At 39.1% G+C, this 23,808-nt stretch overlaps 1 protein-coding gene across 1 annotated transcript in view; it reads left to right on the top strand.

Moving 5' to 3' along the window:
• TBC1D5 (TBC1 domain family member 5) overlaps positions 1–23,808 on the top strand; it is a 379,115-nt gene that overhangs the window by 117,354 nt on the left and 237,953 nt on the right. Inside the window, exon 3 of the mRNA XM_032235839.1 lies at positions 17,668–17,801. Coding sequence (XP_032091730.1) covers positions 17,702–17,801 — 100 coding nt within the window. The 5' untranslated portion in view covers positions 17,668–17,701. The remainder of the gene's footprint in view (positions 1–17,667; positions 17,802–23,808) is intronic.

Genomic DNA, 23,808 nt, shown 5'->3' with positions numbered 1-23,808 from the left:
CTGGCTGGTCATTACCACCGACGCCAGTCTCGCAGGTTGGGGAGCGCACATGGTTGGATCAGCTCGTGATCCAGGGGAGGTGCTCCCAGGCGGAGTCGCGTTGCAGCATCAATCTTCTGGAGCTACGAGTCGCGAGATTGTCCCTCCGTCATTTTCATTGATACATACGTCACCGTCATGTCTTATTGATGACGGACAACATGGCCACGAAGGCGCACATCAACCACCAGGGCGGCACCAACTCCAAAAGACTGATGGCGGAGGCGGAAGCCTTGGGACTCTGGGCGGAGCGGCACTTGGAGTCGATACGCTCCGACCACATCTCCGGCGTTGACAATACTCAGGCGCACTGGCTGAGCAGGACCATCATCGACTCTGCGGAATGGCAGCTGGATCCTGCCTTGTTTCATCAACTATCCCGCAGGTTCGGACTCCCTCAGGTCGACCTATTTGCGACAAAAGCCAACGCGCACATGCCGCACTTCTTTTCCCGCTTCCACACTCCGGGGGCGGAGAGAACGGATGCTCTTCACTGCAGATGGCCTCGCGGCCTCCTCTACATGTTTCCTCCTCTTCCACTCCTTCCCTGTCTTCTAATCAAGATCATAGAAAAGAGGGCGGAAGTGCTTCTCGTGGCTCCTCATTGGCCCCGGAGATTGTGGTATGCCGACTTGGTCAGCCTGTCGGTGTCACCGCCGTGGCGGATCCCCCCTGATCAGGTCTCCCTCAGCCAGGGGGCCATTGTCCATCAGGAACCCCAGTGGCTTCAGCTCACCGTCTGGCACTTGAGGGAGACCTGCTAAGGGCTGAGGGTATGTCAGAGGACGTCGTCAACACCATCCAAGTGGCTCGTTGTCCATCGACGACTAGAATCTACGACTCCACCTGGGCTACCTTTGCCCAGTGGTATGAAGACTCAGGTCTCGACCCGGTCACCGCTCCAGTGGCCAGGGTGCTGGACTTCCTGCAAGGGAGCCTTGGGAGAGATCTCGCTCCAGCCATGCTCCGTCGCCAAGTGGCAGCCTTGTCCACTGTTTGGTCCGGCGACACTTCACTTCCACTCAGCAAGATTCCAAGAGTGTGCTGCTTTCTCAAGGGCGCCTCCAACATCCGCCCCCCCCCCACGGTCCACCGTTACCCGGCATGGCAACTTTCTGTGGTTCTACAAGCCCTCACGGGTCTACCTTTGAACCTCTCCAGACGGCTTCTCTCAAACATCTTTCACTAAAGACTTCATTTCTTATAGCCATCACCTCCGCCCGTCGGATCTCGGAGTTGACGGCCCTGTCAATTCGACAGGACTTATGCATCGTCCACCCTGACAGGGTTGTTTTACGACTTGATCCGACCTTTCTTACCAAGGTCAACTCTTGGTATCATAGGGCGCAAGAGGTTCTTGCTGAACTTTTGCCCTTGTCCTTCCCATCCGAGCGAGCATAAGTGGCACAAGCTTGACGTGCGATGGGCCCTGAAGATCTATGTCCATCGCACCTCAGAATTCCGGAAATCTGAGGCCCTCTTCATCTCCTTCCAGCCCGGATCTCTGGGAAAGAAGGTCTCTTCCTCTACAATTGGCAGATGGCTCAGGGCCTGTATCACATCTGCGTACGAAATACAGTCGAGAGCGGTGCCTCTTCGTATAACGGCTCACTCGATGTGACCTCAGCAGCTTGGGCCACGCAAGCTCCAATCGAAGAAATCTGCAGGGCGGCCGCGTGGTCTACACTGCCACCATTTGTTAGACACTATAAGTTGGACACATTTGCCTCGGCTGAGGCGGCCTTTGGCAGGCGGGTGGTGCAGGCAGTGACTTCTTCTGTTGTACCCCGTGACTCTGATTCTGCCCACTCAGATGGACATTAACTTGGGTATGTCCCATTGCTTGGACTCTCCAAGCGGTGTGCAGGAGAACGACCATTGGTCTTACCTGAAGGGTCCTTCTCTGCACACCGCGGGAGAGTCCAATCCATCCTGGTCTGTCCGGGGATACGGGGTCGTCGTGTCAACACGGTTCCATTCTACGGTCATCCTCAGCTGCATCTCCACGGCCAAAGTGTCTCACATTTCTGGGGATTAGGCACGCCTGGAGGCGTGGCCAAGGAAAAGTCTTTCCTCAGTTCCAGGACAACCAGACTGAAATAACCATTGCTTGGACTCTCCTGCGGTGTGCAGAGAAGGACCCTTCAGGTAAGACCAATAGTCGTTTTATGTTATTTTAATTTATTTTTGGTAAAAATCAGACATCTCTGTATACAATGGGACATTCTTTTTTCTTGTCCAGAACTATTCACCTATTTCTGTTGTGCTGTATTAATATTTCCTAGGTTTCAGGAAAAGAATCATCCCTCTATTTTGGATGAATGGGACCATTTTCATTAATGTAAATAAGAAATTAGTTTTTAGTTTGTATATCATATATTCTATATGTTATAGAATTCTCTCTCATACCCTCACATTAATAAAGACTTCATAAAAAAGCATTACAAGTGTCTTTCCTTATTTACTCTGCCCCAGCTAAAATTGAAACAATACATTTTTTAACAAAAATTCTCAAAAACTTGAATTTTGCCAGTGTGTTGCACAGGCAGCCATATAATGTCTAGACTGAATTGAGGGGCCTCATTTTTAGTTGATTAGTTGCAGCTGGATAAGATTTATAGGAAAAATGAAGTGAAAAACAGATTACAATAGCTTTTTTAAAAACAAAAGAAAAAATAAATCAAGGAGATTTATGACTATCACTTGTTTACATCTCCTATGTTTTTTTTAATAAAACGGGCTTAAAAGATTAGTCACAAGGTGTTACAAGATTTATATAAAATATAAAGACAGATGTTGTTCTTAAAATCTTCTTAATGTTTAGTGAAAAAAATAAATTATCTTGTATTTGTTGCATGCATATGACAACAAAACAAAGCTTCCATGAAAAGAGCAAACCTTATATTGCAGTACAAGCTATCAAGAATTGTGTGTTGTCTAAACTATAAATGTATGACATCTATATTTGCTCTGTACTGTTGCGGTTGCCATTCTATGTTTGTAAATACATGGTCTCTGATTGCACATCTAAATATTTCTTTCACTGGGATATCAAAGATTTGTAATAGCCTTTTCCAACCTTAACCTGCATAATGTTTAATGGCATTTTACGATGCTAGGAAAAATATCAACATCAATTCAGTTGTGTCCTTTAATAATATTGTATGTTATTGTTATAGTATATTATTAATACTGTGTATGATTGTGTTTTTTCCTGCATTTACTAATAGAAAATAGAGTTTTGAAGAAAATGAGTAACATGGGAAACAGTGGGAGAAATACCGACAATTGCATTTTTCATATCCATTCCTTTGTATTATTTAATTCAACAGAAGTTTTAAAAATATGATGACTTAAGGGTAATCATGTTATTTGCATAGTGATTGTTTGAATAGAATGTAAGAAAGAACAATCAGTGACAGCAACTACAACAAAATCTGTTTCTTCACAGATTTTGCACTCTAAAAATGGATAGTTTTGATGAACAATGAAAGGGAATGGAAAAATCTGTGGAAGATAAAAAATTTCTAAATTCCACATAATTTGCAGGGTGTTTCTCCGCTTCTTAATTAGAGAATTTGAAGACTACACTGGAGAATTAGGGGCTTACAGATGCTACAGGCATATAAGCTGGATCTGCAAATTTTGAATGACGCTACTATTATTGACTCTGACAGAGTTCCGTCATTGCACAGTCTCTGATTGACTACCCTACCATGTGAAGAAATTTATCTTTTTCAGTTTTCCAATTCCACTTTAACAATCATTCTTAGAGCAATCACTGTCCCAATATGTTGCTTTGGAAGATCTTTGTTGATCCCTTTTTAAAAATTTACACTATCCAAAGATATCACCAAGGGACAAACATGAACAAAATGGACTATGCATAGCCATTTTGGATGACTGGTTCCTTGAGCAGATTTTGCCATTTTGCATTCAGTTTCTTTGACCAGTTTTTTCTACCTACCTGTACTAATAGGAATCATAGCTCTTTTAACCGACCCTGGTTCACTAGTTACGCAGCCAAGATTTTCCTGCTTTAAAGAATATAAAAAAGATCCTCTATCTTACGACACACAGGACTTGCTGCTTATCCAAGAAAAAACAAACTATGGGCAAAGAAAAGGCATGTCCTAATACAGTTTTGGAGCAAACTAATCTCTGCTACTCTTTCCCAGAATTCAGTTCTATTCTGGAAATGCCTAATTGGATCAATTTGCTTCCTTTAATATACACATTTCTATTCCCATTTCACTTTGGGAAGCATGTCAGATTGCTTTACAATTGCCCCACCTTAACAGGGAACTAGACTGTGAAGCTCATCTGCTTCCCTCCTGGCTCTCTGTGTCAAACTCTGAATTTATATGATCTCAAGCTGATTAAAAACTTGAAATCAAGCAAAGATCCTGGGCACAATTTTATTTCAGCAGAATTATCCAAAACAATTTAGACTAGTTGGTGCCTGTTTGGGTTCCCTATTTACTTACATTGATAATCATGCTAAGGTTCCTGATGATTGGTGCCTAGTTTTAGTGACCCCAGTCTACAAAAAAAGAGGCAAACATCTACCCCCACCCCATTAGCGCTCTCAGTGTGGTTAGCAAACAGTATGCTAGATATTTGTATAATAAGCTCCTGGATTGATTTTTAACTGAGAAGTTGGATGACAAATGCTTCAGAGAAGACTGTTCAAACATTGACTATGCTTCAACCCTACAACATCTAGTTGAGAAATACTCAACTATAGAACACATTCATCACTCTGCAGATTGCTAATTGACCCTAGATACTTTTGATTTTATTTCCAACAAAGCATGATCTTTAAATATTTTAGGATTGTCTTACAAGCTATAGGTAACAATAAATTTCATGCTGACTATGTCACTTTAAATGCATTTAAAATGTTGGTTCTACAATCCTTTTTATTTTTCCAAAAAAGAACAACATATACCCACAGTGAGCAAAATCTCAGCTAAAATCCGAGCCCAGCTTCTTTTTGGAGCTCTTGGGCCTCTACAAGTCTTTCCTTCCTTTGGATTGGATTGTGGTGGGTAGAGTAGGGTAGAATAAGAATAAAAATAGATCTTGGAGCCAGCCCGCTGCTCAAGCAGGAAACCCTATACCAGTGATGGCGAGCATTTTTCTTTTTAATTCAAGGTTTTTTATTTTTTTAATACAAATTATACATATTATAGAAACAGAGCATTGTCCGGGTCTTTTCTTTTACATCATCTCATTTACATAATCCATTTTATATCAGTTTTGTTTTCACTTTCAGCCAAATTTATCCTCTTCTATTTTTTTCATCTTTATACTTATTTTTTCTTAATACGTAAACAATATCTTCAATTGCCCCTTCAAAGTTACACCTAATTTTCATTTCTTGTTTTCTCCTTTGGTATATTTTGCTATAAACAACATATATCATCTAATTCAATTTAAACATAGAGAACATTTCTTTCAATTTTTTCTACAGAACAATAAACTATAATTTCTTTATTTCTTAATTAGTTACATAACAACAACAATCTTACTACTATTCTATTTAGTCTACTAATGTAACTCTTTTTCCCTTTCTTCCTCTTTTAACCATTTTCTCTTGGGTTCTCAAAAATTCCATTTTTAATTCTTTTTCTCCTCCTCTTCTAACTTTTTCTTTTCCTGTTTTTGTTATTTTCTTCAGAGTGTTTACTTTTATTATTCTAGTAACTTTCCCCAAGGTTTTCTTCTCCACCCTTCCTTCTGTTTTGTGTTTTCTTTTTGGGGAGATCTTTCCCTTTGTCTGATTTTTTTTGTGACTGTAAATCCCAGTGACATTTTCTATCTGCATTTTATTTTCAATTCTTCTTTCTTCCACCTTATCTTCCTGTATCTCATTTGTGCCTTCTTTTACTCCCTCTTCTCCTATTTCTTGTTCTGTATGTCCCCTTTGATTTTCTAGGTTTTTTTTAATCAATTAATTTTTTACAGGCGTTTTTCAGCATCCCAAATAAATCATACATACATACAAATTTCCATTATGCTAGTTCAATTATTTTAACATATTTTTAAATTTTTGGGTTATACCACATTTAATTGCAAATTTGGGGTCTTCCAAATTCTGTTGCCCAATTTTAGAATTAGTCCAGTCCAAATAGAAGTTTTCTTTCTCTTCCACAGCTGTAGGTAGTTGCAGTCAAACAATGTTACAAAAACAGATACTCCTTAACAATTCTCATGGTTTCAAAGTATCTTTTCCTGTAGCCAAGATCACACTTCACAGCTGCAACTCTCACTTTTTTTTCTTCTTTCATTAGCAGGTGTAGTACTTTCTGCTGGCAGCTAGATGGTCTTTCCAAACTGCAATACAATCCAACAGCTGACTGTCAATAGTTGTCAAAAGCCCTTTAAAACCACAAAAAATAAAATAAGGAGAAAAATGACTTCCCCCTGGGCTCTTTCTTTGTTTAGTTAATTTCTTCACTTCCAAACTGCAGAAGACAAAATCATCTGAGGCTTTGGTGTTTTAATCTCTGCTGCCTCTTTTTTCTTCAATAAAATTCCCCGAAAGCCAGTTAGCCACTAATTCCATTCCAGAACTCTTTTTGAGATCAAAATCAGTTTTTCTTTTTCTCTGTGAGTTGATCAATCACTCACCCAGTTTCCACACTCTGTTCCGACACCGCTGCTGCACAAACAGCTTAGTCCGGATGCCCCAACTTTAAAGCAGTCATTTAAGTATGGCCACTGTCCCCGCTGTCAGTTTTGGAGAGCTTTTCTCCGACCTACTGAGGAACTGCCGGTGCCTCTCCTCCTCCTTCCTTGTCCCTCCAAGACGATTCTGATCCGAAGATGCCCTGACAGCAGTTTGTCCGGCTGGGTTTTCATAAAGCTCATTGGAGCTCCGCTATTCCCTAACTGGTCTCGTCGCGATGCTTCCGGCTCTCCCCCCCCAAAAGTAAAGTTTTTCTTATGGCATGCCAAAATTGTCCTTCCGCACCCACTCAATCTCCCCGCCCAGTGTGCTTGCACACACAACCCCTTCCAGTTGGGCTCTTGGGGCCATTTTTTGTCCTCTGCAAGCTTCAGGAAAACCTCTGGAGACTGGGAAAGGCAAAAAATGGCCCCAATGGGCCAACTGGAAGTTTGGAAATGTTTCCAGCTTCCGGGGGCCGAGGAAGGCCATTTTCTCCCTCCCCAGGCTTCAGGAAAGACTCTGGAGCCTGGGGAGGGCGAAAAACAGCCCCAGTAGGCCAACTGGAAGTTCATTCCCAAACTTCTGGTTGGGCCATTGGGGCCATATTTCGCCCTCCCCAGCCTCCTGAGGCTTTATTGAAGCCCGGGGAGTGCAAAAAATGGCCTGCCCTGGCCCTCCGGCCGGACGAAAGATCAGCTGGCATGTGCACCAGAGCTGATGGCTGGCATGCCACTAAATATGACTCTACGTGCCACCTGTGGCACATGTGCCATAGGTTCACCATCACGGCCCTATACCATTTCAGGTAAGTGACTGTCTAGTCTCTTCTTAAAAACCTCCAGTGATGGAGCACCCACTATTTCTGAAGGCAAGCTGTTCCACTGGTTAATTGTCCTCACTCTTATGAAGTTTCTACTTAATTCCAGGTTGCTTCTCTCTTTAAGTAGTTTCCGACCATTGCTTCTTGTTCTGACATCTGGTGCTTTGGATAATAGTTTTAACTCCCTCTTCTTTGTGGCAGCCACTCAAATACTGGAATACTGCTATCATATCGCTATCATATCATCCCTAATTCTTCTTTTCTTTACACTAGCCAAATCCAGATTCTAGTCTCCAGAATTTTGATCATCTTAGTTGCTCTTCTCTAAACTTTTTCCAAAGTCTCAACATCTTTTTTGTAGTATGGTGACAAAAATTGGTTGCTGTATTCCAGGTATGGTCTTATTAGGGTTTTATAAAACAGTATTAATACTTCATATGATCTTGATTCTATGCCTCTGTTTATACAACTCAGGATTATATTAACTTTTTTTAGCTGCTGCACACTGCTGGCTCATATTCACATGATGATCCTAGAACTCCAAGGTCCCTCTCACAGACAGTTACTGTTTTTGAGCCAGGTTTCGCCTAATTCAGTCTAGGTTTTTGAGAACCATCTTTAAAGCACCTCACTCTCAAACACAGTCCTTCATCATGATGCTAGCCTCCTTAAAATGGAAACATCTAACTGAATTTATAGGTTTTCCTACAGTCAACTGGGCCCCTTTAATTATGATTGATATTTTCTAGTGTTCTTAGAGCCAGGTAATACATTGCAACTTTCTGGCTATTCATGGCCAGCCACCACCTTGATGGTTATGAATGAACCCTAGCTGATTTCAAATAGTGAGCCAATGAATTGCAAGCAGATTTTCCAGCTCTACTCAGAAATTAATGATGCGTTTGACTCTCCCTCAGGCTCAACTTGGTCATCTCCTACATAGATGTATTTTAAGGGTTTTATAAGGTTAATCACTTTAATAAATGCAATTAACTATTAAGATCACATTGATGACAGCTCACTTCAAATATCCTGACAACTTCATTTATTGGTTTCATGTAGAATAAATCAATTGTTAAAGAGCCATTTAGCCTGTTACTTCTTCAAAGTCATACTGAAGTTTGGAGTAGAAATGTTATATTGCAATTTGTATCATCATGCATCTATAGAATAACTATCAGCACTAGTGCAGTAACATATGAAAATAAATAAAAGAATGCTCTGGTTGTATGATTCTATTCCATCTTTCCAACAATAAATGTTACATGTCAGAGCAGATGCAGGAGTTTCAATGTCAAATGCACATTTTAAACTGTTTAAATAAGTTTAAACAATTATTTTTCTCCAAAAATGGTAGGTAGGCTCCAGTAAAATGTATTGTCTGGTATTAGTAACAAGTGAATTGCTAAAAATATTTAAGTACAAAGAAGATGGTTGAATAAGCTGATGTTCAGTTCTTCAAGGTGACCTCAGTAACTATATTTTACACTGGATTGTGATATATAAAACATTGTATAATGATTTTTATTTTATATACATGTGGTTCTTGCAGTGACATTTTATAAACATGTTTCCTGTGTAATTGAAGCAATTCATATTATTTCTCATTTTTGACATTTTAATATATGACAGAATTTATATCTTTTTTTAAGTGCTACTAAGACAATGTGGTAGAGTTAAATCTTAAAGCAGTATTTTAAAACTCCTATGCTTATTATTCTTGGTTTCATATTTCTGTACTATGGCTTGAGAAACAACTGTTTAATAGGCAACATTTGAATAATACAAATGGTTGGTTGGTTAAAATGGATTGAGACTTCAAGATGGTACCATTGGGTGATATTTAATATTGAATGACATGTATTAAGACAAATGCTTTTATATATAATTTATTTGATGTTGCAAATGCATTTATCTTGTGAGATACAGACCCCCTGATGCAAAATAAAGCATTCTGGAAAGGTTTTGAGTAAATAAATAATAAAACCACTTTGATACATAATCTAACAATATTAAATATTAAGACTTTCACATGATTGATTTTAATACTTAATTAACGTATTTAAAGTCAAATGAAACACTGTTTTGTATTGAAGGTTATATTGATAGTGTTTAAAAGTTCCAAAATTTTGCTAAACAGAATGAAACTACCTACAATTTATAATCCCTAGATTTTATAGTTATTAGTGACAGATTATTTGATGACAGTAGCTACTGCATTATGTTTTGGAATCCAGCTGATATACTTCCTTGTATTAAGCAGATTTTTTATTTGCATCATTCCATTTTAATGATCTAAAATCTGAAACAATTTATAAGAGAAAACATGCTTGCTTTGCATTATCTAAAATATGTCAAATTTTTTTATATATCTAAAGAAAACACTTGCTTGGTGACAGATGGTGGTTAGTGAATTATGAAAGAACCTTGGTAGGTGAATAAGAAAGATGTTCAGTGTTTGATGACTTTTTTTGCTTTCTGTAATAAAGGCTGAGAGCTAGTGCTCCTTTCATCTATGTGGAAGGGACTAGAGACAGGATACTTTTTTAAGGAAGATTTTTACCTGCAAATTTAAAAGGTCAGCAATATAAAGGCCTGAATACATCTTTTTATTTGGCTTGTGTAAGAATTTCCTTGTTTGAAGGATCAATCTTTTAAAATATATTTCTACAGAACACAGTAATAGCTGCTAATTATTTTCTTGTTTTCTTGGTACAGTCAAAAGTACTGGAAAATGTTATGCATAGTAAAGCGATAAAATGGCTGTAAGAAAAATAGAATATGTAATAGCCAAATGAGGGGCACAGTTCATGTTTGGAACATGAAATTCCCTGGCATTATATAGCATATAAAATAGGCAGTTAAGTTTAAACCACATTATTTATTTACCACCATTATTCAATGATAAAAAACCATTTTTTGCAAACAAAAAAATAATGGAATTGATCTCATGTTTAAACCTGCAAAGATCTTCTGCTAAAAGTTAGCATGGTCAATACTAACTGAAATATTTAGAAATATGAAATATAAATAAATAAAATATCGTAGTACTTAAAAGTTTATAAATTACTTTGACTTTTCAATATTTTTGCTTAAATATTGTTTAAAGCATGATCTGTTGGCAACACAAATCCTAAAACTACATGAAGAGAAGCCATTTAAACAAATGTGTCATAATATTGGACAAGAATAAAAAATTGGCTGGAAGAGGTAACTACACAATCATAGAACTAAAACCAGAACGATTTTTATTAGGAATAATTAGAGGGAATTATGAGAAAAAAATCAATACTTAATATTAATGTAATAACTACAGCAAGAATCATATATGCACAAAATTGGAAAAACAAAAATATACCAACAGAGGAAAATGTGATTTAAAAAAAGTATTAGAGTGCGCTGAAATAGACACACTTACAAAATAAATAAAAGATAAAGGAGAATCTGATTATTACCTAGTATGGAATTTAGGGTACAAATGGCTAGAGTAAAAATGCAAAGAATAAGAAAACATTAAAGGAAAAAAGATTAAGAAATCAGAAAACAATCAGAAAACCACATAATCAATAAGAGGGGGAAAATGTAAGATATTGTATATAAAATAGTACAGAATAATAGTTCTAAGAGGAATATATGTACAGAGATATAAGAGGTATTGTATAGAAATAAGTACATTGAAAGAGTAATATGTATAGAAGAAATATAAATTACCATATTAGTAGATGAAAATGTATGATAGATAGATAGATATAGATATAAAGCTATATGTGTACAGATAAAAAGAGCATAATGAAAGTATCAATGTGGAAATGTTGCAAAGATGATATTTGTGTTAAAAATGGGGAAAAAACTATAATAAAAACATTAAAAAAATAAATGCGTCAAAACATTATTGCATTTTTGTTTATTTGAAGAAAATGATTATTTATATCAGTGATGGGCAACCTTTTTGGCGTGGTGTGTCAAAAATCGGCAAAAAATCAAGCATAACTCGCGTTGTGTGTCACTTCGACAAAAACATAATTTTGCGCAATTTATAGTTTAAACTACAAAAATATATAATTGCAATATAATTGTATTTAATAAACCAAAAACAAATTATTTAACATAGCTGCTTAGTAACTTCTTTGTTAATCAGTCGATTTCGTATGTTGCCCTTGATATTATTATCAGTATCACTTACCAACGGTCCTGCTTAGCAACCAAAATGTTGGCTCAGAAACTCTGGCATTGAAGCGTGCAAGTCTTAAAGCTGTCAAGTTACAAGAACCTTGCACCCCTAACCCTTTAGGAAAAAAACCCCAGGGGTCTTCAAACCTGACAGCTTTAAGCCTTGTGGACTTCAACTCTTCAACTAAAAGAGAGACTGATAAATATTAAAAAAAATAAAACCAAAAAGCAGCTACTGCAGTGGCTTAGAATTTTACTCAATTACTGTTGAGCCCATGGAAAGTTCTGCAGCCCCAGGAGCAAAGGAAGGGGGACGGAGAGAGAGAGATTGGCTGTTTGGGGTGCTTGAAACCACCTGGCCCTCCCCAAAGGAAACCCTCATTTGCAGGATGAGCCTCGACTGGCTCTGCCCAGCGGGGTTACCCCAAGCGCCATTGGGCAGCGACGGATGCTTATCCTTTTTCCTTCGGCTCCTTCAGCTGGGACTTCAGACACCCCAAGGGAGGGACTTTATCGGGCCTCCCCCTCCCCACCCTTTGAATGAAGGTGTGATATGGCTCCTCCATCCCTGCTCTTTAACCCAGCCAGAATTACAGGAGGGCTGCCCCCGTTCTGCTTTCCGGGGTGGATCTTAGCCGAGGGACACCAAGACCCCAGAATGGGTGGGGGTGGGGGAAGAGCTTCTTGACGGAGGCCACGATCGACTTTTGGAAGTTGTGTTTTCGTAAAATAAGATTAACCTTTGGATGTGTTTGTTCCGCTCAGCCAGCGGCGTTTTCTCCCACTTAATCCCGGCGGATCCTGATATCTGAGCTGGAAAACTGCAACCCCCCGGAAATGATGACGCCCCGCTGAGTAGCTGGGACTTGCAGAAAAAGGCTGCAGAGAGAGAAGCGTTCGATCCGTAATCCGTCTGTGGGGGGCGCTGGGGACAGGCCGGGCCCCTTCTTCCCACCTCTATCCCCCCCCACTCTTGAGGGACAAGCCCTTTCCCCTGTCCCAACGGTGGAATTTGAGGCTACCTCTGCTTTCCCTCTCCCTCCCTCAGTTGTGCGGCAGCGGCAGCGGCAGCTCTCAGCCTGGGCGGCAGCGTCACGCAGGCTGTGGAAGGAGGAGGAGGAGGAGGAGGAGGAGGAGGGAACCAACCAAAGAGAGGCTTTTACCGAGTCTGCGCCCCACAGCCAGGACCGTCCTGGCGCCTCAAGCCGCGTTTCTTCCTGCAAAGCCCTTCTGGCGTCAAGCGGAAGTCTCAGGTTGCCCGAAGGGCTTTGCAGGAAGAAACGTGGCTTGAGGCGCAAGGACGATCCTGGCTGTGGGGCGCAGACCCGGTAAAAGCCTCTCTTTGGTTGGTTCCCTCCTCCTCCTCCTCCTCCTCCTTCCACAGCCTGCGTGATGCTGCCGCCCAGGCTGAGAGCTGCCGCTGAAACAAGTTTGGGGAGCATGTGCGTGTCACCCGAAATGGCTACGCGTGTCAGCACTGACACGCGTGTCATAGGTTCGCCATCACTGATTTATATTATAGATATATTATACTTACATACATATCTATATAAAATTATATGTACATATTAATCCTTAGTATTACCCTTATTTTTAATGTAATTGAGTAATGTTTAATAATGAAAGATATTTAGTGATAAGCTAACATATTTTAGTGCATATTCCTACAATAAGTAAGCTATGTTCTTCTAGGTCTTCGCTCAACTTTAACACCCTAGATAAATTAACTACAGGTAGTCCACTAGTTAAGAATGTAATGGAGCCTGCCAATTACATTCATAACCTGAGGAGTTGTAGGAATGAATTGTGTAAATTGATGCATTTGCTAATCAAATATATGGGTTGTTAAGTGCACATGAAATATCTCAGGGTAGGAAAGGTCATGTGGGCCCAGCAATGGAACAGGCCACTTGCTTCAGACCACCCAAGGCCTCCCCCGATCCACTGAGATACCTCATGCTCCCTCCCCTGGGGTCCCCACAATTGCTCCCCACCATCCTGCCACACCGGGTCACTTATCTTGTGAATATCTGTCTCCTCTCTAGCCTCTACTGCAGTTTCTTTGCCTGCTTGTAGCGTCACCAGGAAAAGCATTTGCAAGCCAACAAGACCTAAGGGCAGGAAAGTTGCATTGCTTCAAGTCTCCCATCAGCTTGCAAACACTTTTTGTGCTGTTCCAGTTGCAGAGTGAAGAGCGCTTCAAGGCCGATGAGACTTTGGGAAGGAAGATTGCATTGCTTCAAGCCTCCCATCAGCTTACAAGCGCTCTTTGCACTGAGACTGGAATGATGTGAAAATTGTTTGCAAGCCAATGGGAGGCTTCAAGCAATACAATTTCACTGGCCCAAAGTCTTGTTGGCTTGCAAGCACTCTTTGGCTATATTGGGTACAGGCCTCGGTTCACAGAGAACAGACAGCTAAACTACTCTAGTGCAAGATCAGTAGCCAAGATCTCTTACTGCTAATCTCACATGATATTGCACTACAGTACTTTAGGCTTCGAATCTCTACGTGAGTTCCAGAGCAAAAGGTTTTGCAAATGAAAAGGCCTTCCCTCTGTTTGCAAAGCCTTTTTCAGCAGATCTTGTGCAGGCCTTGGTTCCCAGAAAACAGAGGCCTAAAATGCTATAGTGTGAGATCACATGAGATCATTAGTGGGTGATTTTGTGCTACTGATCTCATGTAATCTTGCATTATTTTAGGCATCTGTTTTCTGCAAAAGCATCAAAGCAGGCAAAGGAACCGATGGCTTGCTAGATCAGTGATGGCTAACCTTTTTGCCATCACGTGCCAAAAGCGGGAGGAGCGCAGGGGGGACATGCGCAGGCATGCCCATACCCATGGAGTGAGACATGGCTCCTCTTGCCATCTCTTCTCTTCCCCCCTCCCCTTTTCAGGGCATGGCAGGCTTCCTCTGCAGCTTCCAAGCCAGGGCAGAGAGGCAAGGAAGGGCAAAAGGCTCACTCCTGGGGACAAATCAGATTCTTCAGTGCAGAAACCGCCCCACGCCAGCCCAGGCTTCCTAAATCTCGCTCACCAGATTGTCCCCATCACAAAGAAAGCCCAACCTGACACAAACACTGCCTCCAACCACCTCTTCGTGAAACTACTCTTTGAAAGGATGATCTGCAGGGGAGAGAATCCTGCACATTGGCAGCGGTGTCTCCTCATAGGGCTTCTCCCGATGTCCCAGGTGAGATGCAATATCTCGTAAAGAAAGGCATGGAAATCCATACAACTGGGATGTCAGAAGAAGTCCTGTGAGAAGATGCCACTGCCAATGTGCAAGAAATCCGCTTCCCTTCAGATAGTCTTGTGGGCTGGCTGGAGAGGGAGCATCTTCAATGAACTTCACTGTTTGTCTGTGTCTCTGCAGGCAGCATTGGCAGCATCTCCTTGCAGGGCTCCTTCCTCTTCCTCTCTGGTCTGATTCTCAAATATTTTCAAGCAAAACACTGCCAAGAGAGGGAAGTATCTCTTCCCCCTCTCTCGCCAACCTTTGCGTGTAGTCATGATGTTTCACAAAGCTCCTTAATCTGTGGCTGCTGGCTCCCTCACTTTGTGTTTTTTATACACATACCGACATACCCACCCTGCTTGAGGATGCCATTTTCCCCTCCCAAGATTCCATTTCCAAGGAAAGAAGACCACTGGGATGGCACTGGACTTTTCCACTGCCCTGGCTCCTATCAGGCTCAACTTTGCTCTTGAAACCCTGAGGGCCACTTCTCTGCTTGAGCTCTGCCAGAAGAGACCCTTGGAGAGCTGAAGCGGGGGGGCTGAGGGCAAGGGACAAGATGAAACTGATCGCTTCCTTTTTGCCTTCTCTCCCAAAAGCGCTCCATGGGTGCAGCTACATCTGCAGCAGGAGACTCAAGCTGGCCTTCCAAAAGATACTGTAGTAGCTGGTATCCACAATTTCTTTAACCCTTATTTTGTCCTAATCCATGTGGTTCACTAGGCCATGTGGGTCGGGACAAAAGAATGATAAAAAAATTGTGGATAGCTGCTGCTATAGTACCCTTCGGAAGGCCGGTGCGAGGCACATAGGGTGCATTGCTTGGCCTCCTGCTGCTTTTGTGGCCGCAATTGATGGCAAAAACAGCCGCACTTGCTGAAGGCCGCAGCCTGAGTAGCACGCACAAATCAGCTGTTTTGTGAATGGCAGCTGGAGTGGCTAAGCTCGCTGATTAAGGAGCCGAGAAGCGCTGAGGTGATCAGGGAAAGGAAGGGCTTCCTCCTATCCTTGCCATGCCACCCTTTCACTAGGGTTTATTTTCAGGGGAGGGCATATATTTACATCCACCCCAAAAATCAGGCATATTAGTAGTGTGCTGTTTTAGCTCTTTCTAAAAAGCTGATCCCAATAGATGTCAAAAGGGAGGTAGGAGTCTTCCCTATTGATGCTACTCGACAAAGTTGGGTCAAAAGCCACTACTTTGTGGGGTGGTGCAGGACTTGGAATTCTCTGTCCTTAACATCTGCATGAAACTGCTTGATGAGATCATCCAGCACCATGGGATGAGGTATCATCAGGTGATACTCATTTCTACCCCTCCATTTCTGGTGATCCAAGTGATGCTTGCTGTAACCTTTTCACAGTAGGGAAGCTATGTAGTTCTGGAGAAGGTACAACAGGCTTCAGCTGAACCCTGGTAAAACAGAGTGGCTGTAGCTGTGGGGAACCTAGAGATCCAGTTGTTTATCATCTTTAGTTCTTTGTGGGGTTGCACTACCCAAACAAATCCAGGGTACAACCTGGGGATTCTCCTACATTCACAACTCCTGTTCAAAAGAGTAGGTGGCAGTCATGCCTAAGAGGACTTTTCTGCAACTTCAAGTTATGTACCAGTTGCACCCATGTCTGGATCATGCAGCCCTGTGCATAGTCATAAGTCCCCTGGTCATCTCTGAGATGGTTTACTGCAATGTGGCTACATTGAGGCTACCCTTGAACTGTCTTTGGATGCTACAGCTGGTACAGAATGTAACGATGTGACCAGTTCTGGGGGCCTTAGGGTAGCAAAGATAAGACAGCTAAGTGTACGAGCTGCATTGGTTACCATTTTGCTTTCGCATCCAATTCAAGTTGTTGGTTGTTAACTTTTAAAGGTCACTTTGTTATTTTTAAAGCCTTTTGTGACATAGGCCCAGGCTGAGGAGTCCTTTGCCCCAATGGGATTAGCCCACAGCATTCGCTCCAGTGGAAGGAACCTCCAGTGCATTCCACCTAGTAGGCTGGTAAAATAAAAAAGAATAAGCTTTTCCATTGTGGCTCTACCCTGTGGAACATTATATGCCCCCGGTGAGAATATTCCCACCCTTTTGGCCTTTTAGAGGGGCGTTAAAACCTGGTTTTGTCAGTTGGATTAGGGCCGATATGGTCCTCCCTGCTGGAGGTGGTTGATGATGTAAGAATATGTCATTCCAGTGCTATCTGCCATTTGATTTTCTATGTATGGTATATCATTCTACTTAATCTTAACTATTTTTATATTATCATTTTAAGCTTTATCAGTGATGGGGTGCTCATAAATTTAATAAATAAATAAAACATATAAATGTATACAAATACAATTCTGTTGAGCTGTTGTTTGATACTGAATATACTTAAGATTTCCTTAAATTCAAACTCAACTGGTGATCTACATGGATATAGTTATTCACTTTTCTTGAGAATAATACAGAAGTGATCATTAAAAGATTCTATGGGTTTATATGAGAGGTGAAGAAAAATTATATATTGACATGCTTCAAAAAGCAAACATATATGTATTACGTAATTATACACATTTTTTGTAATCTTTTGTACTCTTAGTAATTAATAGTATGATTAGTAATTGCGATGCAGAAGCTCTTAATTTTCTGAATTAAATACTGCATTTTCTGAAGTCTTTACATTTTAATACAATAGGAATAGTAGGTAGTATAATTAATCATTTACTTTTAATTTTTCATATAGATAATTCAACTTATTAGACGTGCCAAATCTCAATATGTATCACTCAATTTCTGGAGCTAGCCATCCTTTACAAACTGAAGAGCAAGAAATAGGAATTGATCCCCTTCAGAGTTATGGGAACAAGCCTGATGAAGGTGAGTGTACAATTTCTGTACTGCCGTTGCACTTTAAGAATATTTGGAAAAGTTTTGAATGACAAGTTATTTTCTTTTCAAATCAATAAAATTTGTAATAAGCACTGCTTTGTAACAGTCAGACATTAATAAAACTGAGAAGTCAAGTTAAAATTATTTTGGAACTACTTAGATAGTTACCTTTTCCAGTCACTGAGTGAATAATTATTTTACCATCAGAATATTGACATTCAATATGACTTTTACTAAGTGTCTAAAAAAAATCACTCATTTTTTCTTCCTTTCTTGCTACTTCATTTTTGTTAGTGTTCTTTGCTAAACTAAATATTTAGTGTGGTATTTTATTGGAGCAATACAATTAAATGATACAATTCAGACTTCTATCCTGTTTCTCCGAAAAAAAGGTCCAACTAGAATTATAAGCCCTACCATGATTTTTCAAGATGCTGGTAATATAAACCCTGTCCCCAAAATAAACCCCAGTTAAATTGTCAGACAGACTGACAGATTTAGTACCGTTTCCCCCCAAATAAGACCTAATTGGAAAATAAGCCCTAATGTGTCTTTTGGAGCAAAAATGAATATAAGACCATCTTATTTTCAAAGAAACACGATATTCTCCATTATCTTTTACTTTCAGAAGATAACAAAACAGGTAATTCATACCTTCATTCTAACAGGTTATGACTATAATTTTGTAGTAAGTATTTCTCCGCATGTTCTCATTATTTTTAGCTTGTTTAAATGATTTATCTGCTTTAGTCAGGAGACAGTCTCTAATTGAAAACCAGTTATTAACAAAATGATAATATGTAATGGAAATAAAAATAATAAATTGTCAAAAAAATTAAATTTAATATAAACATCTGGCTGGCTATGCAATCAACCATGATGATGATGATGATGATGATGATGATGATGATGATAGCAGGGTCGCCGAGAAGGAACATGAAAAAATCGCAAAATATCAGGACTTAAAAATCAAAATTCAACAACTATGACACAAACCAGCAGTGGTAATTCCAGTGGTAATTGGCACACTGGGTGCTATTCCAAAAGCACTGGAATTACATTTAAAACAGTTAAAAATTGACAAAATCACCATCAGTCAAATGCAAAAAGCCGCACTGCTTGGATCTGCACGCATATTACAAAAATACGTTACGACGTCCTAGGCCCCTGGTTGGGGCCCGACTAGTAACCAATGCCAAATCCAGAGAAACAACTGGCCACTGTGATACAATTGTATAATAACAACAACAACAAAACAACAACAACAACAACAATAATAATAATAATAATAAAACTTTATAATAGGGGACTAAAATATCGGTTCTTTTAGAAGTTTATTTTAGATTTATTTATTATTCAAATTTGTACAGGCACCCATATTTCAAAAAGTGAGTTATATAAAGTCATTGAATAAAACAACAGAAAATCTACATTAAAATCTACATTAATAGTTAACTATTATAAATACAAATACATAAACCCTAGGGAAAAAGAGAATAAGAATGACTACCTCCATAATAAAGCCATTTACAGTAAGCTTGTCTCAAGTTCCCTAGGTGCCCCAATAACATAACACAGGTCTTGAGATAGTTACAAAATATCAAAAGGAATAGAGTTAATCTAATTTTGGATCAAGAATATTCCATACGATGGGCATGACTGTAATAAAGGCATATCTCCTGGTACCCACTAAATGTAGATCCCTAGTTGAGGGTATTTGCAACATGCCTTGTTTGTCAGTTCTGATGGAATGAGGTGGCCTGATGTAACTAAGCCCCTCAGCATGCCATAAAGACTTTAAAGATTAAAACCAGCTAACCCTCACAGCTTCCATGGGGTGAATGAAATGTGGTTTCATTTAATTTTGCAGGGTAGAGAAATATAATTCGGTATCATTTCTACTTATAATACCTCATCTTGTGGCAATGGTTAAGATCACTGAGCATCCTTTTGCTGAACTAGAGTTCCCAGCATCGCTCACATCTGCCCATGCTGGTTGGCTGCTCTGAGGCTGCTCCGCTTCAATAATATCTATAAAACTAGAGATTTTCTACTCCTCTGTTATAATCTAGCTTGCAAAAAAGCTTTTTTGTATATATAATCTAATGTTTATACTGTAGGATAACCTTTTCTGCTGCTCAACTGAATGTGCATTTAAGGAGTATCTCATTGTGTATATGCATACAGAACCTTTATCTGTAAGGACTATTCTCTGATTGGCTAGGAGAGAGCAACACTGTTGGAAAGATCCTTAGTATTCTTTGCCCTTGGTTGTTATCTTGAAACGTTTCATTACCCAAACTATGTAAGATAGTGTGTGCTAGTAGGGAGTGGGGTTTGTTCTCAATTTATATTTTAGTGGCTTGCTATGGTGGGAGTAGTTTTAGTGGTTAGTTGGGCTGTTTGAACTGTTTACCGATGGCTCGTTTGGCAGTTGTTTGATTGGCAGTTGTTCACTTCTTGATTGTTGATTTGATATTAATCAGGGAAAAAACCCTCTAAGTCCATTCCCACCAATACTGACAGGGCAAGCCACCAGAATATAAATTGAGAGCAAACCCCATCCTACTAGCACTGATAATGTTGCCTAGTCTGGGTAATGAAATATCTGCAAGAAAACCACCAAGCTCAGAAGGTGCGAACAATCATTTCAATCCTGAGCTACAAACATTCTCCTTTAAAGTCCATTTTGAAATTATTTCTTCATATTTTTATGGCTTTATTTCTTTAGTCAAGAAATGCACATGTCAGAAATAATTCTCTGAGATAACTTTGTACTATTTCCAGATTATCTTTTTGAAATTCCGTCTGTCTGTCTCTCTCTCCCTCCCTCCCTCCCTCCCTCCCTCCCTCCCTCTCTGTGTGTATTTCACCATATATAGAGACAGAAATTAGGATCATTTTTATTACGATGTATCATGATGAAATATTATAGAGCCTTGAATGTGACTTCTTTGTATCAATATGCCACACTTAAAGATACAGTTTGGTGTAGTAGTTAAGGCACCATGCTAAAAATTGGGAGATTGTGAATTCTAGTTCCACCATGGGTATGAAGCTGGGTAACCTTGGGTCAATAATTTTTTCTCAGCTCCAGGTAAGAGGCAGTGAAAAACCTTGTAAAGAAAACTGCAGAAACTTGCCCAAGCAGTCTCAATAATCAGATACAATTGAACAGAAAGAAAAAAAGAAATGTAACATTTATAAAAGTGACTATTTTCTACATTTTGAAATTAACTCATTATGCATATACATATTGTTAATTTTAGGAAATGCCTACTTCCTTCCATCTGAATTATCTAAAATAATCTTCAAAATTCAAATGTTCTCGCAAAGTTATTATATTTTATACTTTAATTTATTTTCTACATCTAATACAATAATAGGTGTATTTTTAAAATGTGTGTGTGTGTGTGAGAGAGAGAGAGAGAGAGAGACACCATACATACATACATATGCATGACTGTGTTCTTGTGTTCTGCGATGCATGCATTTATTCTCCTATTAGTTTGTCCAATGTATGTGGCAGGGCAGATTTCGCATGGTATTTCGTAGACTCCTTGGTTTTCTAGCTGGATCTTGGAAACCCCAAAGACAAGATCCAGCTAGAAAACCAAGGAGTCTACGAAATATCATGCAAAATCTGCCCTGCAACATACATTGGACAAACTAGTAGGAGAATAAATGCAGGCATCGCAGAACGCAGTCAGAAAAAAAGAAAAAACTTCCTCCCTTTTCCAGCACCTTAAAGCAACAGGACATGAAATTGATTTTGAAGGAATCAAATTAATCTCCAAAACTGAACATTTCAACAAGGGAATAATTATGGAAGCCATCAAAATAGAAAAAAAACCCACAATATGAATAAACGTGACGATACCTCCCGCTTACCAGACATCTGGAAACCAGCCCCTAGTCAGCAAATGAGCTCCACCCACCACCCAGGTCATTACAATACGAAAGAAAAACGGACACAAAGCCAGCACCTCAGGACCACAGGATGATAGGAAACAGCTGACCAATCTACAAACATCAACTCCATCTACCAATCAGGATGCAACTACACAGCCAATCAACCCACTTACAGGAACAAAGCCAGCACTCGACACACACACCCAAGATTTATAGAGAGACAGCAGCTCCAACCACGTTTTACTCGCACAAGTACAAAGCCAAAAACACCAGCCTGAAGGTGGCAAGTGGGATCTCGCCGAAACGTTTCCAAGACAATCTCAATCTTACACGGGAAAAGACCCAAATACAACAAGACCAACATATCTATATCCGTGAAAATCTACGAAAACGTGTGCGCGTATGTGTCCGTGTATGATATTTTTAAAGCCAAACTATTGGGAAAAGTTGTTTTTTGCATCCAACATTAAACAAAAATTGAAAATGTTTTATTTAGATAGAAAAAATCAGTATCTCTTGAATATTTTAGCTGTGATTCATAATTTTTAACTTCATTCAGCAAGTATATTTTATTTATTTGTTTCTTTTTCTCTTTTCTTTGTGCCGAGGAGTAATTAGTTACCTATATAAGGAAGGCATCCTAATTTTTTTAACTTTAACATTGCTATGACATACAAAGTTATTAGTATTTGAATTGATGTTTAAAAGAGCCATTAATTCATTTACCCCAAATGTTCATTAACAATGTAAATGTATGCTGATGTTCTATGAGACAAGGAAGTGACTAATGACTCTTCCCACTAACAACACTTAAAATGAATAGAAACTTAAGATAGCTAATCTTGAAGTAATCAAGACCCTCATTCAGCTTGGCATCTCTGTATGCTCTAAAACAGCTGTCAACTGTTAAAAATATATACACAACACACAGATATGCACATGCAAAGATAGACATATGTAAATACATGGTTCCTCAAAGTCATAAAGGTTACCAACCATGGTACATTTTTACATTCTATATGTAAATATTTTATATAAAGCATCTATTTCATATCCATGACTTCTTTTACAGTGAAACACAAACTGCATTTTAATCTAATGCCATATGCAGCCAAGATTCATAATTTTCCAGTTTATACTATTATTTTAAATAAAGCATGCTGTAGATATTGACAATAAGATGGACTTTAGCATAATTTTCTTAGCACAAATACCGTAACTCAGAAATTCAGTATTAAGTGGCTATAATTGCTTTATTAAAAAAAGGGAGATGTACTTTGTACATTGCATAAATCGTCCACTAGTTTATATGCTACAATGCAATTAAGTAACAATTTAAATTAGTCTATATCGTCATCTGATAATTAGGTATTGGTGGCTTGATAGTAAGGTTTTTAACCTAGATAGAAAATATAAATTCAGTATCAGCTCAGATATGGATAAAATAGCTTTCATTGCTTGAGGCCCAAACTATATGGAAAAACGCGTCCTAAAATTGAACCATTTATGTTGAAGAAAAAGCTCTCTACTCTTCTTTATAAAATAATATTGAAGTAATTGGCTTTTATTATGGCAAAATTATGCACATATACACACAATTTGAACAACCTCTATAGCATTGAATTGTTTTTTTATAAATATCTCCTTTACCATTTATTTACATTTAATTTATTTAAATATGAATGGTTGGTTCCATTTGTTCCAAAGGGTTAAAAATATAATAGAATTCTAGATTCATCTTTAAAAATGCACTGGGCTTATTGCAAATAATATTGTCTTTAATTATTAGCAATGAAGTTATCATTAGTCAGATTAATCATATATCAGAGAGATAAGGTAATATTCTGAATACATTTAATGTGTCTATACATTATGTATTTATTGAATAGAGAAATGTACATAAATATATGACTGAGGTTTTTCCACTTTCATCTTCTAGACCAAGTAGTACATTTGCACCTGTAGAACTTATATTTTTTATATCTATCCCATGAAATTTATAGTATTCTTCACTCAACCATTTTAGCTACCTTGATTCTCTTTGATAGAAGAAGAAAAATAAAGAATCTATGGCAGGATTTGT

Source organism: Thamnophis elegans, chromosome Z (assembly GCF_009769535.1).
Source record: "Thamnophis elegans isolate rThaEle1 chromosome Z, rThaEle1.pri, whole genome shotgun sequence".
NCBI classification, from domain to species: Eukaryota; Metazoa; Chordata; class Lepidosauria; order Squamata; family Colubridae; genus Thamnophis; species Thamnophis elegans.
The sequence above is the reverse complement of the archived record's forward strand: the minus strand, read 5'-3'. Positions and strand labels throughout refer to the sequence as shown.